We start from the raw sequence: 17824 nt of genomic DNA on the forward strand, positions 1-17824 counted from the left end.
TACGATGGAATTTGAGAAACTCTAGTAAATTCTCTTTGTATCAGTATACTGCTGCTGGATTATGTGAATTTCCCCTTGGGATTAATAAAGTATCTATCTATCTATCTATCAAATTCAGCTTCAATTTTAAGATGAAGTTTACGATATTCTACTTTAATGACAAAATAAACTATTAGATTAAAGTTGACATTTTGACCTTTTATTCTTCACAGTGTTGCTATTTTTTTTTTCTTTTCTCTGTACCCTAATATGCTTCCATATGACACTCGGATGGTGGGATGTCACTTGCCTTTTCATAATGACATTGATATTTGACCACTTCTTTTTTTTATTTTGGGCATTGTGAGACTTTCTGAACTTGAACTTTTGAGAGCTTCCGCCACTCTTTTTTAATCTATCAACTTTCTTTTATTGTTTTTACCACTGCTTAATCCAACAACAACACATTTTCTTCTTGCCTCCACTTCATATTCGCTGAAATTCTTTTTTTTTCCCCCGTGGCTTTTGCCAATGTATTTTCACAAAATGCTGAAGGGGCTATTTATATTGATTTGCATACTCAAAGGGGTGTAATTCTGGGAGGAGTCAGGTAGGGGCAGCAGATACATTTAAAGCTGACTGGGATTTATGGAGCAGAAGTGCATGGAAGTGGGCTTACACATGGTTTTGTTCATCTGAATTTTTTTGTGCGTATGCACATTTCCAATTTTGTCCGTATGCCATGTTTTAGTGTGACTTCTACGCATGGTGTTATACATGAGGCCCCTGGTTATTATTAGCACTGAAAGGACCAATGCAGACATGAATTCCGCTGGCAAACTGAATGTATGACCTTGATAGTTCCTTCAGCAATGAAATGTGCTGCGAGACTGTAGTGTTTGCTGACCATTCATTGTTTATGTATTGACTGCGCACTTGGATGCTGATGAGCCCATCAACCTAAATAGCTCAGTTAGAAATGTTGCATTGGGGCCACATTTCTGTGAAAACAAAGATCCACCATGAAACATGCTGCATAGTCTGATGAATTCAAAGGTAATTCAGAATAATGGACAGAATAATTGGTCTGGAAGAATTAGCTTTCGGTACAGTCCAGTTACCCGTTTTCTGTTTCTTCTCAACCACCCACTTTTACTGTAGTTATAGAGCCTGACTGTCACAGCCAGCCAAGAGTGCACACTATCTTTGTGGAAATGTTCAGCAGGTAGTTTGCACATTTTAAAATCCCTTAAATAGAACTCTTCAAAGTGAATTGACAATTTTTTGCTATTGAAATGTTCCTACCATTTTTTAAAAAAAAACATATTAGAAATCAGAACTGAGAATCACAATCAGAATTGAAACTGATAAAATCTAAATGATACCCTACAGTATTCACCAAGGTACATGTTGCCTTTAATCATGTGTCACACATTTCCCTATTTGTGATCAATCAAAAGATTATCTGATATGATCATTCTTCCTGATCATGTTATAGATTTCATGGTGAGGACTACAGTTACAAAAAAAAAAGAAAAAGAAAGAAATCCTGTGGCTGAAGATCCACCAGAAAGATTACATCACAGATTCAGAAAAGTATTAAAACCATTTTCCATATGGCCAAATAGAAAATTTGATTAAGAACAAATATTATGTGCAATGAATAATTATGGAACATTCACATTTTTAATTTTAAATTGTTTATTTTTTGTTTTTTTAACATATAAAATAATAAAGACATACAAAACAACCAAAAACTCAAAGAGCTGTACATGTGTTTATTCTCCATAAAATCGGCCGTTCATAAATTAACTATAATTCACATCTGCAATCACAGTGGCTTTATAAATTTCCAAGGTGCTACAGGCAGTAGAGACTGAAAATGCTGTATTTGCACAAACTTCATTAGCTTATGAGGAACTCCTGCTCTTGGTTTATTGGTTGTTTGATAGATTTAGCAAAGACAGCCTGTTGGTTTAAATTCAAAGTGCTCTTCTACGTCTTTAGTTCTTCACAGAAGAACAAAGACAGAAAGGATGGGGCGCAGTGCAGATGAAAAATTTAAAGGGTGCTGCCCTAAAAGTTATTTGGTTTCTTTTGGAAGAAATTGATACCTTTCATTTCTTCTGGCAGATAATCCTGCTCTACAGGCTCTGTGAAAGAAGGGTTGTATTTGTAACCCTTGGCATAGCCAAGACTCTTCATGAGTTTTGTTGGTGCGTTGCGAAGCTGCAGGGGAACAGGAGGCAGGGGTCCTTTGTGACTCTTCAGGCATTCCTTCACTTTGTTATAAGCGCTGTATACTTCGATAGATTTTGGGGCTCTGGCTAAGTAGACAGCACACTGAGCTAAGAGCACCTGCAAGTTAAATCAAATGAAAATCAAGTTTATAAAAAAAAAAAGAAAAGAAAAAGTGATGTCTTTTCTCTGAATGAACATGAGAAATACCATATGGGCAAGGCCAAAATGCAATTATGTATTTAGCATTTGATACTAGAATTGCATTAGCAAACTAATCTGAAGCAACAATTTTCATATCAAAAAATGCAAAAAATAATTTTATCGTGGTAGGGTCCTATGGTGATCCTATTCTTTCTTTTAGATTCTTTTTAATGTAGACTTAAACAGAATAACTCAAACAACAGCTATAGTCTCACATGTTCACATTCCCTCTTAACATCCATAACTCCCATAGATCATTCATCCATCCATTTACTGAATTCATTTAATCCAATTTTAGGTTCATGGGGAGCACTAGATGAATGGCTAGCGCATGAGGCATCAATCCAGTATTAAACATGCGCACACACACACACACACACACATACACACACATACCCACACACACACACCCAGTCAACAATGAACTTAACAAGTACACTACGACAATAATGGAGTACCAGATGGAGAATATGCAAATTCTAAACACAGTGTGTTTACATGCACACATAAAACAGGGATAAGGTGAGTAACCCAGTGTGGCTGGTGCAACGGGCCATGAATAATCACCAGTGAGAACTGGGGTGCAAACAGGATGACCATTTTTAATAAATAAACAAACGAAAGGAAGCGCACAGGGGCACAATTTATAAGACGAGTTTGGTATCCCAACGATGTGAATTCCTTGCTGGAAATCCTCAAGTATTAAGAAGAAATCTCAAAAGGAGCTCTGTCTGTGCTGAGATCCAGGTTCAAAATAAAACATCTCTTTCCAGGACTGCCTGGTTTTACGGAGCCACAATTGGAAGGCACAGGGCCTGCTCTGGACATCATGGGTAGGGTTACATGCCCTCACCAGGGTTCTTCTCGGAAAAGCAGGTGGGAGAAAAGGAACAGTGACCCCTTACATCCTGCAGTGATAAGGCTTGCTTCTGTTAAGCCAGTAAGTTGGCCCCTAGGCGCACATGCGTGATACCAATTAAGGCAGAAACCTTGCTGGTTCTTTTACAAATCTGCTTTTACATGGGCAAGTACGCCTCTGGAGTTGTCCCTTTCCTAGATGCTCCAATGTTATTAAACTGCACAAAAAAGAGTTAAATGTCTTCAGCCATGTTGAATTTGCAAACAAGCATGGCGTCTCTGATAATTTTCTTGTGTTTATTAAATATGTTTAGTACTTCATGTGCAGTAAAGTAAATAACAAACATCCTCAACTGGCCCGAGCCACCAAAGATTTGCAGTGTGAACACTGGCTACCCACTGGTGTCACCCAATCACACTGTTCCAACATAACTTTAGCAAGCAGCTGGATGAAACTCACATTTTATTAATATGTTTCTGTTAGTGGATTGCATGCAGTATACGGTCTGATTTTTCGTCACGCCCAGTGCTGCTTGGAGAGCAACACAATAGGTGTTTTTCCTTCAATAAAATAGGTTTCTCTTTACTTAAAAAATTATCTGACTACATAATGCACCTTACTTCTTACCCCCAGCACTGTTCCTAAGAAATTAGCAATTTCTGAAATACTGAGACAAATTATTTCAAACAGGAGAAGTAATAATACGATTGGCCCAGCATTTGCCTCAAGAAATTTATCTTGTGGGACGATTCCACCTGTGGCTTCTGGAAATATGTGCAAAGCTAAGCAGGCAAACAGAGTGCAATGGACATGTGCTGACTACAAAAATCTAACTGTAACCTTGTCAAGGGTTTACATCTCCAAACAGAGTTACTTACACAGAAATGTGCATCTGTTAACCACGCTTCTCAGAGACCAATGATATTTTAGAAGCTAGATCTCTGTCAAAAACGGGGTTAATAAATCTCATGTAAATGCCATCAAGGTGACCCGGCCAGCATTCAGACTCAACCCTTAGAAGCTGTGAGGAAGCCCACGGTATGCTTTATAGTCAACATTGTTGTAATTATTAGCACATTTACAGTCTTCTTGTTGTCAGAAGAGTGATTTTTGTTGTAAAGCTCCATTGTGCAGCAAGGTCCCTGTAAATCTTTTTAATTTTAATAATTTGCTTTTCTTTTACCATCTGACAATTTTAACCTAATTAATCCACTATAATGTATTTGTTGTAGTTCTTGGATACCTAGCAAACAGCTCATTTCTATGGCACTCCAATAATGTTGCTCTGCAGACTTCAACACGGACATGTGCACATATGCTAATGTTGATACAAATGGAGAGATGAAAGTATATAAGTGGATACAAAAAAAAGGAGAAAACTGACTATGAAGTACTGAAGGGTGCTGGGGAGGAGATTTGAGAGATGATTTATTGAAAAAGACATGCAAGCTCTTATTCCTTTTTTATGTCCTACAAATAGAAAACAAAACCGCATTCCAATAAAGTGATAAATTGTGTTTCAGTTTGAATCAATCTGATCAATATTGAATGCTAGTAAATTCTGAAAAAGGAATTACAGAGGACTGCTAAAGAAAAGCTTTCAGCCTTGTTTGCTGATTTACTTAATTCCATTCTGGTTCACAGAAAAGCCACAGCCTGTCCTAGCAGTTTTTGGTGCAAGGCAGTAATCAGCCCTTATATAGCAATACACCCTTTTATATTATTATTGTTTGAAGTAGGAAAATGTAACTAAAATTGTACTTTTTTATATAAATAAATTATATTTATATTATATATGTTACTGGCAATGTATGAAATGCACGCAATGTATAGAACGCCGAAAATTGGATGTCAAAGTATGAAACGATTAACATGTCATGCATTTCCTAGGCATTCTATGCAATTTCAAAAGACAATACTTTGCCTAAATAGCATTTGTCATTCTATATATTGCCTAGGTATTAGAACAATGCCTTGGGAAAGTTTATATAATATTAAAATAATTTAGACATTTCATACTTTGCCTAAACACGCCAGGCATTCTATACGTTGCCTAGGCATTCTATACAATGCCTGCAATTCATACATTGCCGGTAACATATACATTAACCATTTGCACTCTCTAAAACTACAGTTCTCACCATCACATTTGCTTATATGTTTTAATTGCACGTGATTGGACACACATTTAAACCTTCTAATGCTAAAGAGACCAGTAAGAGAAATTTAAATAGCATTCATGCTATTTTGCCAATTAGACTGGCCCTGCATAATCATTTAAAGGAAACAGTGCCATCTGGTGGCTGTTCATAACTAGAGTGTTAAATCATTCTTTCCATTAATGGGCTATTAAGAAACAGTAATAGAAAATGAAATGATACATTTACAAATAATGAATAAATAATGAAATGCACATACTTAATTTGACAGGGCCTCTTATTAACAAGATAACAAAAATTAGCAAAAATGAGAAATTCTAAGACGTGTATCTTGCTGTTTCAGTATATGGTTTGTCTTTACTTGTCAGCTGGCTTTACCCAAGTAGTCTTAAAAATTCAATCTTTATACAAAACATTTCAGTGAACAGTACAGCTCACAAGCAACATTTAAGGAGACCATAAGAAGTTTACTACTGCATTTAGTCTTAGTTGTTGGATAAACAGTGGATTAAGAAAAAGTTTTTGGACCTCTTCACTTTCAGAACACTTTACTGTATTGTAAATATCATTTTAAATGGATGCATTTACAATTTTTATCTATCAATGCACACTCAATAACCTGTAATTACAAAGTGAAAACATCTTTTCAAAAAGGTCTGCAAATTTATCAAAACTCAAAACTGAAATCTCATACTTCTAGAAGTACTCAGACCCTTTCCCGTGGCACTCCAAATCGTGGCCAGTTGTATCCCGTTTGCTTTTATTATCCTTGAGATGTGTCTAGCACTTGAATGGAGCTCACCTTCAACAAAGTACTGAATTAAAGGTCTGAACACTTACATGAATGTATGAATGAGGGATTTCAGTTTCTGATTTTTAATAAACTTGTCAACCTTTCTGAAAACATGCTTTCACTTTGTTATTTATGGGTTATTGAGTGTAGACTTATAGACAAAAACGGCAGGTTTATCTGTTCTAACTTAAATTTGCAACAGAATAGACTGCACTACGTGAAGCAGTCTGAATACTTTTTAAATCCACACTGTATACTGCATTACCCGTATTCTCATTGAAGTGTTCCTTTTATCGAGGTGCTTTAGTGGTTTGTGTAAAAAGTAATTGGGCTATTATTATGAAACAGATAACAGTGCAAGGAATAAAACGTTTTCAGTTTTTGGTAAAATACAGTCTATATGCTGAAAAACTCTGAGCCAGAAAAGGGTATCAAGAAACAGCAGAAGTAAGCAATCTAGAAAGTAATGAGCCTAGCCTGCTTTTGAACAGATATTTACTTGCAGGGAAAAACAGTCCCTCAATAAGTGAAAAAGACTTGTATTTTAAAAGAAAAACAAAAAACACACATAAAACATTATTTAAGAAACAGTACAAAAGCAGAAGAAATTATTTTTATACAATACCTTTTTTCTTATAAGCTGTACTGTACTTACAATAATCTCCAATACAGTTTTTCTCGATTGCTATGATGCAGTTCTCACATCAGGAACATCATTCTCGTTACTCTTAATGCAGTTCTCAATTCAGTAACGTATTTTCCCACCCACATTAGCATTTCTCATTGTGTTTGTACACACTGCTATTGTTTCTACACATACATGACTACTAAATGACTACATTTTGTCATTGTGCATTTCTCATCTGACTCTGACAACTCATCAAAACAGTTTGTACTTTTGTCAGTCAGAACTAAAGACCTATCAGTCCCCTTTATTCTGTTCAGCACTACATTAGTGTTTTCAATCAAATCACTTTACACCCTTTTTTGAAATATGTATGAAAGAGCAAGGCCAATTACACACTGCCGGTGTTAGTAGTAAATTGTCCTTTAATTGAAAGCAAACAGAAGCACATGTTCTCAGAAGAAGTTTAGTTGAAACAAACAGAAACACAGGCTCTCAATCTTGTATCATAGGTGCATATCATGGTACTGCAGTCATACCACACAAGCGTATGTGATGCTCATGTTTCACCCAGTGAATAGTGCTAAAAATGGAGAAGGAAGAAGGTTTCATGCAGGTACAAGAAGCAGGCTTTGCGAGAGGACATGGTGTCTGAATGTGTGGTATGGTAAGGGGGAGAGGAGCAGAGAGAGGACAAACAACAGACAGGAGCAGAGGGAGAGGAGTGAATAGATTCCATAGGGCATCTAATGAAATAAGGGAAACAATTGTGGACCATGTTGTCAAACATGATCTAAGTTTGGCTGAAGCTGGTTGACAGGTGCAGCCTTGGGTGACACCGTCTACAATGGCTTCTGTAATACAGATATTTAGTAATGAAAACAGGTTCCTAATCTCATATTTACTGTATTTTTGTATCATATGCAACATCACATTTCTGCAGTTTACTGTAGATAGTGCAATCTGTGACCTCTGTATAACAATTGACAAATTGATCATCTTTGTATTGTCAAAATAGTACCACTGCCTCATTCTGGTGGGAGAGGGACACTTTTGACACATGAACAGCACATGATCATTGTCCACATGGTGAGAGGAAACAGTGTCATTAGGCTAAACATGATCCAAGTGAGCTGGTGTGAAGGGCAGTGGGATTTTTCAAAACATTTCTTCTGTGAGTCTCTCTTGGGTCCTAAAAAGACATGATGTTTCTACAAAACAGCTTTACAATGCTCCATTTGAGAGGAACAGTAAGACAGTAAAAACAGCTTAGACACCTGTATGTACAGGTAAGGACATTGAGATGTTTTCTCTTTTTTCTAAGATACTAATCCATATTTCAAATGATTCTATCGTGAACACTCTTTTTGGATTTTACAGAGATTACTTGAGGTGGAGACCAATGAGACGCCACATAATTTGATTTATGTGGACGAGGCAAGATTTGACCTGAATAAAGGAAGGAGATGTGGCAGGAACAACATAGATCAGTGGGCACAATGGATTTGCAGGACAGCATAGGGGCAACATCACAATGTGTGATGCTATTGCTGAACATGGGGTAATTCACCACGCTGCAGCCACTGGGCCCTGCAACACAGACCAGCTTCTTCAAATGGTGTTCCTACCACCATATTCACCATTCCTCAAACCAACTGAGGAATGCTTCTCTGCTTGTAGGTGGAAGGTGTATGATCGATAGTTTCATAATTAGTTTCCCTAGTGAAAATAATGGATGCCGACTGTGAGGATGTCACAGCGGAGGCTTTTTGAGGCTTGGCTTGGTGTAGCATACAAAAAGATTTTACCCTCTGTATTTCAGAAGGGAAAACATCAGATATGATGTAGACACAATGATGTGGCCTAGAGATGAGAGACAGGATGCCCCTTAAAACTAAAATCCCTGAAGCCTATGAAAAAGCTCATAATCCCGGGCCACCTTAAAATTCTTTTGCACCTCTCCATTAGAATCTTTTGTTTTGTAAATGTGTTGATCGCTTCCCAGAATTAACATTTTGAGTAGGGAGCTGCTCTTTTTGTTACTATTATGCACTAAAACATACATTTGATTTGGGCCTTGAAAGAGACACAATATGCTTCCTAAAACAATTGATCCAGTTTTTACTAAAATTTAATATTAGATGCAAAGTCATCAAGCATGGAGTGCTTTTGTGAAGCAAGGATAGAGAAAAAAAGTATTTTACCTCACACTCTGGCATTCCTATAAAATGACAGCCTTGAAAGGCAGCAACTGCATGGGTTAAAGCCATTGGATCTGCTAAACCTGCAGAGCAAACAACATCATTAATGGAAGAGACTACATTGACTGCTGGCTGTTTAATATGCAAAAAAAAAAACAGTCATAAAGGTAAAATTCACTCATACGCTGTGCTGGAATATAGGGAACACCTTGTCAGACAGAGAAATAAGAAAGAAAGATTAAAACAATTAGTGGATTAAAAGTGCATCCATCTACCTTTACACTACTTTTTGTTCCTTAAAAGTGAATCACATTTACAGAAATCCAGGGATATGTTCAGTTATTATATGTAATACCTTAAATAAGTAAAATGTAAAAAATAGAATGTCTGACCGAAAACATCAAACTTGCAAAAAAGTATTATAAATTATTATAACATGAAAAAAATTAAAAAACAGTTTGATTGAAATCCTCATAAGTAAATGGCTTTTTGATATAATCTTACCTACATCTTCACTTGCAAACCTCACAAGCCTTCTTGCAACATACAAAGGGTCCTCACCACCCTCCAGCATTCTGCCCAGCCAGTAGAGGGCAGCATTCTCATCAGAACCTCTCATGGACTTGTGCAATGCAGAAATACAGTTATAATGTTCTTCACCTAGAACAAATATAAAATCCATGTTAACTTACACTGATTAGTATTAGTTAAGGACATAATGAAAACTTTGCAAATACCAGTACAATAATTTTTCTGTGATGATGAACCATACTATTTCCTGTGATATGATGGGAATGAGAAAGTAGGAAAAAAATTCTAAAACTAAAATGCTTAAATGTAATTTACGTGTTATATATAATCACAGACATATATTGTTTACTGATACAAACCTCCTTAATATACGACTTTAATACTTTTTTATATTACCCGTCTGTCATCATCAGCTATGCTTGCGGCATGGATGGATAAATAGAATTTGATTTGTCCCAAGTGGTAATTTATCTTTAAATGTGCACAGAACAATCACAAAAAGGAAGAAAAAATATCTGACTTGGTTAATGGGAAAACAGCAGGGAAAGTAAAGCATTATAAAGGCATACTGATGTAGATATAAAGGAGCCCCAGTAGCATCTGTAAGCACACTTCTGCTGAATAATTCATTAGCTAAAATTACTTCATTATAGTGTGTCAGAGAGAGGATGTGCAGAAATGTTCATGAAGGCCATCTGTTTTGTCTTTATCCTCTCCTTCACTATAATCTCCAGGGGGTTGAGAGTGCGTCTCATAACTGAGCCTCCTTTAATAGTCAGTTTGTTAATTGAGTGGCGTGGTTTGCAGGACAGATATTCAATTACCTAGGACACCACACACTCATCACCTACATATTACAGAGCTTAAACCTTAGCAAGGATGGCTGGATGTTAATGAATGCACTAGATAAATCAAAAAAACATAATCCTCACAGTGCTATCAGCTTTGTCCAGATTAGAAGCCTCGTGTAGCTGACGGATAATTGCATCTTCCACTCCAATCTTTTTCTGAAAGGCAAACTGCAGTGAGTCTAAGTGGTCTTCAGTAGAGGTCACAAGGCCTGGTTCTGAAAGGTCTTCAACATGTGGGACATAACGGCCACTGGTCTTTAATCATTAGGCTTTCCAATACAGTGATACTCTCTGGGGTCTCAGCAACAGATTGAACAATTTGAAGAGGATGCAACAAAGTTGGTTGGAACAGTGCTTAACACTAGAATTCCTGAAGCCTATGAAAAAAATTCGGAATCCCAGCCCACCTTAAATCCCTTCGCACCTCTCCATCAGCTTCTTTTGTTTTGTAAATGCGTTGATCAGCAGCCTGTTGTCCCAGCCCCCCGCCTTGACAGAGCTCAGCTCAGGCAAAAAGGTCTCCCAAGCTCAAGCCAAGGCTCCGTACCAGCGTGTAAGGTGTGGTGCCTGGAGTTGTAGAGGTTAAATAACACAGTATATCGTTATTTGGAATACATGCATTTCATGTGTGTTCCGTGTCTACAAAGATCTGGGTAAGTGCAGGATGAAAGGAAATTTGAGAAATGCAAGAAATGCTGAACACATACCTAAAGCAGAAACTTCTTCCATGTTATACTAATCGAGAAGTGTATAATGTGTGAAGACTTTAATCCAAATATCAAACAAACACGTGCACTTTTATTGAAGAATATAACCAAAGGAGGAGAAAAAAAATGTAATTTACATGTGGCTGTCAATGAGTTAAAAACTACAGCTCAAATGTAAATTGACACTTACCTCTACACCATTCAAAAATACGTGTAAGAACTGCTGCCTTATATCCCAAAGGGCCCGGGTTCGAGAGGGGCGCTCCGTGTTTTGGGGAGTTAGCTGCCATTATTATTGTTATTTCTACAATAATAATACTTTACACCGGCTGTTACAGACTGAAATCAAAGGCTGGTTCTTTTTGGGAGCATATACTCTCTGTCTCAAATAAGATGAAATCTGTGCCATATTAGTGTCAGGTATATCAGGCGCAGGCCAGCTGTCTGTAAGGCACACAATGCCACACACCTGAACACACCGTGTCTCACTAAAAGAGGCAGCAAGTGCTATACATGTGATGGATAAAGCAGAGCTGGGCACCAGTGATGTCGTGAGCTGACTTCACCATCCTCTCTCTGTAACAATTTGTGGTCCTCAACTGAGCAGATATCATACCAGGATGCTATGCAATCAGTGAGGATGTAAAGGAGTTTGCTTCAAACTGCTAAAAGCTACATCTTGGAAAAAAAAATTAATTATTCTACACACTATGATTCCAAGCACAGGGCTAAAACAATACTGTAGTTGCTCAAACAAAAAGAGGAATGCCTTGCAGTAGATAATAACAGGACGTTGTTTTCTGTCTTATCAAAAATACACTAAGAATTTACAGAACAATTCAAAAATGACTGTACATAAGCACTGTCCTAGAAACTTTATAATAAAAAATCTGAAGAAAAAAAAACTGCAAAAAGCGAACTGGAAATCAGTTTTGCTAACAACTGTGCACAGACAGTAGACACCTAACCCAAAATAATAAAAGCTGTTATTAAAGAGGTTACACCACTAAATAGGCATGTGTGAGTCATGAATATCTATAAAACCATCATATTTTTGACTTTTCCTCATCAGGACCCCAAGCCATCACAGGGCACATACCATTCATTACTATTTAAATTCAAAAGATGACACAAAACTATTCAATGAGCGTCACTAATGTCCTTCAACATACAGTGGTTGAGTCACACAGATTCCATGTAACTGCATTGGAATGTATTCCAATAGTAAATTAAATGAAAACACATTTATATGAAGACTTTTCATTATGGAACTTTGATTGACTCCTTTGATATACAGATATTTTTTGTGGATATTTAACCCTAGCCTTAATATTTAAGGGGACAGGGCTCCGTGTCCACAAATGTTCCGTCTCTAGCTGCAAATTAGACACACAAGGGAATACTCTTTCTTCCCAGCAAATATCTAAGATACTCTTCTTACCCATAAGGTCAAAGTGCTACTGAAACACAAACCTACATGGAATATACCTAAAACTGTGAAAATAAAAACATTATACAAAATGTAAATCAATAGTGTGCATACAATAACAATATATAACATTTATCTTTTCAAATGATTTCCATTTTTTTTTTTTACTTACAAATGAAGCAAACTAGTTTTGATGCAGATGAATACATAGCAGCTATCACTAATGGTGAGGAATTACTCATAAAACAAAATTAGGTAAACTTATACTTTCTCTAAATGTACTGTAGTTTCTATTTGCCTTACTGCATGGTATTCACAACAAGATAACTTTTAGGTTTCTTAAGTTAGGTTCTCCTTTAATATCGAATCAGTTTAGCATATACGCAAATCAGTGTAATGTTCTACACGGTGTGGTTCGACAACCACAATACAGTAGACTTGCTTGCCAGTCAAGGCTGATGGTTGTCATTTTCTTCGTGCTCCTTGGACAAGCTCAGAACCTCTTATGCCATATCTTCATTCCAGCCTTTAGCCTTTTAATATTACGGATATTGTCTGTTTGACTGCCTGAAAATCACTTTTAGTCACCATCTTCTAGTAAGTTCTTTTGAAAAGAAGACAATCAAATGTCAGTGTAGCAGACTCAAAAATGTATGCTTGTGTGTTTCATTATTTCTTGAATTTTTGTGTGTTCTGGATGTACCTGTCCTTTATAACTCAGACATTCTGTACCTATTATGATACAAACAAGTTACCAAGAAAACAATGAGATAATAATAATTGTTTTTTTATTTAGTTCTCAATAAGAACTTATAAATAAGAGGTTTCTCTTTAGATATGTGTGCCAAAGACTCTTAATCCTTTTAAGTATTTTAGGACCTTTAGATAACATAAATATATAGGTACGTTAAAAAAAAGATTATACCATTTTTCAGTATGCTGGTTTGTGCAACTAACATATTTTTGAGTTAGGAAAATAATCCTAACGTACTTAAGATCTTTACTTTGTTATATTCTTTAGTCTTGTCATCAAGAACTCATCTGTTCACATGACATCCCTCAGGCTAGTTGTAATAAAGGACGTCCAGCCGATGCAACCCATTTGTAATTGTCATCTCAGTTTTTCTTTAATTAAAGTACTATTTCTCTGACGGTCAGCAAATATGCCATCTTTTCAAATGTCTGGCTTAGTTGACAAAATTTTAATATTTTATCACATAGCTGCTGCTTTTATGTTTTGAATAAAACTGCCTTTTCACAAAACAATATATTGCCATACCATAAATAACTAATATTAGGAATGAAGTTAGTTGATACTTATGTTATTATCCATTAGCCAAGAATTAAAAATGTATTTGTTTATAATTGTCTAAATCCTCACAATTCAATATATGGTTTCCAGCAAATTTTGAAAAAAATAAATAAATAAAAAACAGAAACATATACTGCTCAAAAGAATTAAAGGAACACTTTTTAATCAGAGTATAGCATAAAGTCAATGAAACTTATGGGATATTAATCTGGTCAGTTAAGTAGCAGAGGGGGTTGTTAATCAGTTTCAGCTGCTGTGGTGTTAATGAAATTAACAACAGATGCACTAGAGGGGCAACAATGAGATGACCCCCAAAACAGGAATGGTTGAATGGTTTAACAGGTGGAGGCCACTGACATTTTTCCCTCCTCATCTTTTCTGACTGTTTCTTCACTAGTTTTGCATTTGGCTACAGTCAGTGTCACTACTGGTAGCATGAGGTGATACCTGGACCCTACAGAGGTTGCACAGGTAGTCCAACTTCTCCAGGATGGCACATCAATACGTGTCATTGCCAGAAGGTTTGCTGTGTCTCCCTGCACAGTCTCAAGGGCATGGAGGAGATTCTAGGAGACAAGCAGTTACTCTAGGAGAGCTGGAGAGGGCCATAGAAGGTCCATAACCCATCAGCAGGACCAGTATCTGCTCCTTTGGGCAAGGAGGAACAGGATGAGCACTGCCAGAGCCCTACAAAATGACCTCCAGCAGGCCACTGGTGTGAATGTCTCTGACCAAACAACCAGAAAGACTTCATGAGGGTGACCCAAGGGCCCCATGTCCTCTAATGGGCCCTGAGCTCACTGCCCAGCAGCATGCAGCTCGATTGGCATTCGCCATAGTATACCAGAATTGGCAGATGCACCACTGGTGCCCTGTGCTTTTTACAGATGAGAGCAGGTTCACCCTGAGCACGTGACAGAAGTGAAAGGGTCTGGAGAAGCCATGGAGAACATTATGCTGCCTGTAACATCATTCAGCATGAGCAGTTTGGTGGCGAGTTAATGATTGTCTGGGGAGGCATATCCATGGAGGGTCACACAGACCGCTACAGGCTTGACAAAGGCACCTTGGCTGCAATTAGGTATCAGGATGAAATCCTTGGACCCATTGTCAGACCCTATGCTGGTACAGTGGCTCCTGGTGCACGACAATTCCTGGCCTCATGTGGTGAGAGTATGCAGGCAGTTCCTGGAGGATGAAGGAATTGATACCATTGACTGGCCACCACACTTTCCTGACCTAAATCCAATAGAACACCTCTGGGACATTATGTTTTGGTCCATCCAATGCCACCAGGTTGCACCTCAGACTGTCCAGGAGCTCAGTGATGCCCTGGTCCAGATCTGGGAGGAGATCCCCCACAACACCATCTGTCATCTCATTAGAAGCATGCACCGATGTTGTCAGGCATGTATACAAGAACACAGGGTCATACAAAGTGCTGCGTACAATTTTGAGTTGCTGCAATTAAATTTTGGCAAAATGGACTAGCCTGCCACATAATTTTTTCACTCTCATTTTTGGGGCGTCTTTGAATTCAGGGCTCTGTAGGTTGATCATTTTCATTTCCATCAAACGATGTGGCATCCTTTCGTTCCTAACATATTACCCAGTCTATATCAGTATAGATATCCAGGAGGATTTCTTTTTCCCATTGAGATCTGATGTGTTTTCAAAGTGTTCCTTTAATTTTTTTGAGCAGTTTACTTTAGGATGGGGTGCTAGTCAATTGCAGTACAAAAATCACACCCACCCACACATGGACAGTTTAGAGTTGTCTGACATCACCAAAAATTTTGTGCAATATAGCACAATAAATAAAGTAAATTTAAAAAAAAATAACAGTCTTTAATAATCTAACCTTAAAAAACTCTGAACTGTGTATTAAGACTGAAACTGGGTGTTGAGAGTAAAATATATGGGAAATAGTAATGATTACATCCTTCATTTTTCTGCATCATATCCTCAGCAAAAAAAAAAAAAATCAATAAATTACACATAAATTGTACACATATATTTATGACATGCTCACTCACAATGACCTGTTTTTGACCTAAAGCCATATGGTCCTTAAATGTTGCAGTCAGATTCTTAGAAGTCTCTCTGACAAGTCTTCTCTACCTCAATACTTTATTATCCATTTTGATGAAGCAGAATTTTTCAATAGTTGAACTCCCCTTTTCCAATATACTGTGCTGTCGGTTTAGATGTAGGAATTCATATGGAGAATTATTTGTTCCAAAATAAAATGTATTAAGTGTATTTATAGCTATTTGAATAGTCGAGTCGTACAATTAATTTTTGCCATATTTTTCATGTTACAACTGAAAAGACATCAATCTAATGATTGATTTGATATTGGAACAAAAACCTACAGCTACTGCAGCAGTCCAGCACTAAACTTGAAGACTCCTTGTGTTACGGCACAGAAGAACAATTTAGTAGAAACATTGTGTTCTATTTTTAGCCAAATGATCATTTATTCAGAAATCTTATGAAGGCATCCTTCATTGTGTTCTCAATTACCCTGTAACCTGGAGTTAGAATAAGGTCACAGTTCCTCTTGCATGTCGTAAAGGGCATTTAAAAGAGTTTAGCATCAGGAAGGATGTCCTGTCATAAAAATTTCTGTGCCAATACCCCGAAGATTTAAGGGGAAAATGGCCAAAGGTTGGCTCAAAAAATGACTGGTAAACCAATACAGATTGTGTTTACGATGCCACATTCATGCCTAGAAGAAAAAAAAAAAAGAAACAAACATATATCTAATATTGTTTCATGTGTGGGGCCCCATCTAGAGGTACAGTCATATGAAAAAGTTTGGGAACCCCTCTTAATTCTTTGGATTTTTATTTATCATTAGCTGAGCTTTCAAAGTAGCAACTTCCTTTTAATATATGATATGGCTTATGGAAAAAGTAGTATTGACATTAAGTTTAGTGGATTAACGGAAAATATGCAATATACATCATAACAAAATCTTTGGTGGGCTGGCGCCCTACCTGGTGTTTGTTTCCTGCCTTGAGCCCTATGTTGGCTGGGACTGGCTTAAGCAGAACCCCCCCCCAAAGACCCTGTAGTTAGGATATAGTGGGTTGGATAATGGATGGATGGATGGATCATAGCAAAATTAGACAGGTGCATAAATTTGGGCACCCCAACAGAGATATCACATCAATACTTAGTTGAGCCTCCTTTCGCAAATATAACAGCCTCTAGATGCCTCCTATAGCCTTTGATGACTGTCTGGATTCTGGATGGAGGTATTTTTGACCATTCTTCCATACAAAATCTCCCCAGCTCAGTTAAATTTGATGGCTGCCGAGCATGGACAGCCTGCTTTAAATTATTCTATAGATTTTCGATGACATTCAAGTCAGGGGACTGTGATGGCTATTCCAGAACATTGTACTTCTCCCTCTGCATGAATGCCTTTGTGGATTTCGAGCTGTGTTTTGGGTCATTGTCTTGTTGGAATATCCAACCCCTGCGTAACTTCAACTTTGTGACTGATGCTTGAATGTTATCCTGAAGAATTTGTTGATATTGGGTTGAATTCACCTGACCCTCGACTTTAACAAGGGCCCCAGTCCCTGAACTAGTCACACAGCATAATGGAACCTCCACCAAATCTGACAGTAGGTAGCAGGTGTTTTTCTTGGAATGCAGTGTTGTTCTTCCACCTTGCAAAGCACTTTTTGTTATGACCAAATAACTCAATTTTTGTCTCATCAGTCCAAAGCACTTTGTTCCAAAACGAATCTGGCTTTTCTAAATGAGCATTTGCATATAACAAGCGACTCTCCTTGTGGCATGAGTACAGAAAAGGCTTCTTTCTTATCACCCTGCCATACAGATGTTCTTTGTGCAAATTGCGCTGAATTGTAGAACGATGTACAGATACACCATCTGCAGCAAGATGTTCTTGCAGGTCTC

At 37.4% G+C, this 17824-nt stretch overlaps 1 protein-coding gene across 1 annotated transcript in view; it reads right to left on the reverse strand.

The window, feature by feature from the left end:
• Positions 1–1660: 1660 nt before the first annotated feature.
• The window catches only part of wrnip1 (WRN helicase interacting protein 1), a 53222-nt gene continuing 37058 nt past the window's right edge, over positions 1661–17824 (reverse strand). The window contains exons 5-7 of the mRNA XM_039753421.1: positions 9563–9718; positions 9062–9141; positions 1661–2337 (exon numbers count right to left, since the gene is read on the reverse strand). Coding sequence (XP_039609355.1) covers positions 2056–2337; positions 9062–9141; positions 9563–9718 — 518 coding nt within the window. The 3' untranslated portion in view covers positions 1661–2055. The remainder of the gene's footprint in view (positions 2338–9061; positions 9142–9562; positions 9719–17824) is intronic.

This window comes from Polypterus senegalus, chromosome 5 (assembly GCF_016835505.1).
Source record: "Polypterus senegalus isolate Bchr_013 chromosome 5, ASM1683550v1, whole genome shotgun sequence".
Lineage (NCBI taxonomy): Eukaryota > Metazoa > Chordata > Cladistia > Polypteriformes > Polypteridae > Polypterus > Polypterus senegalus.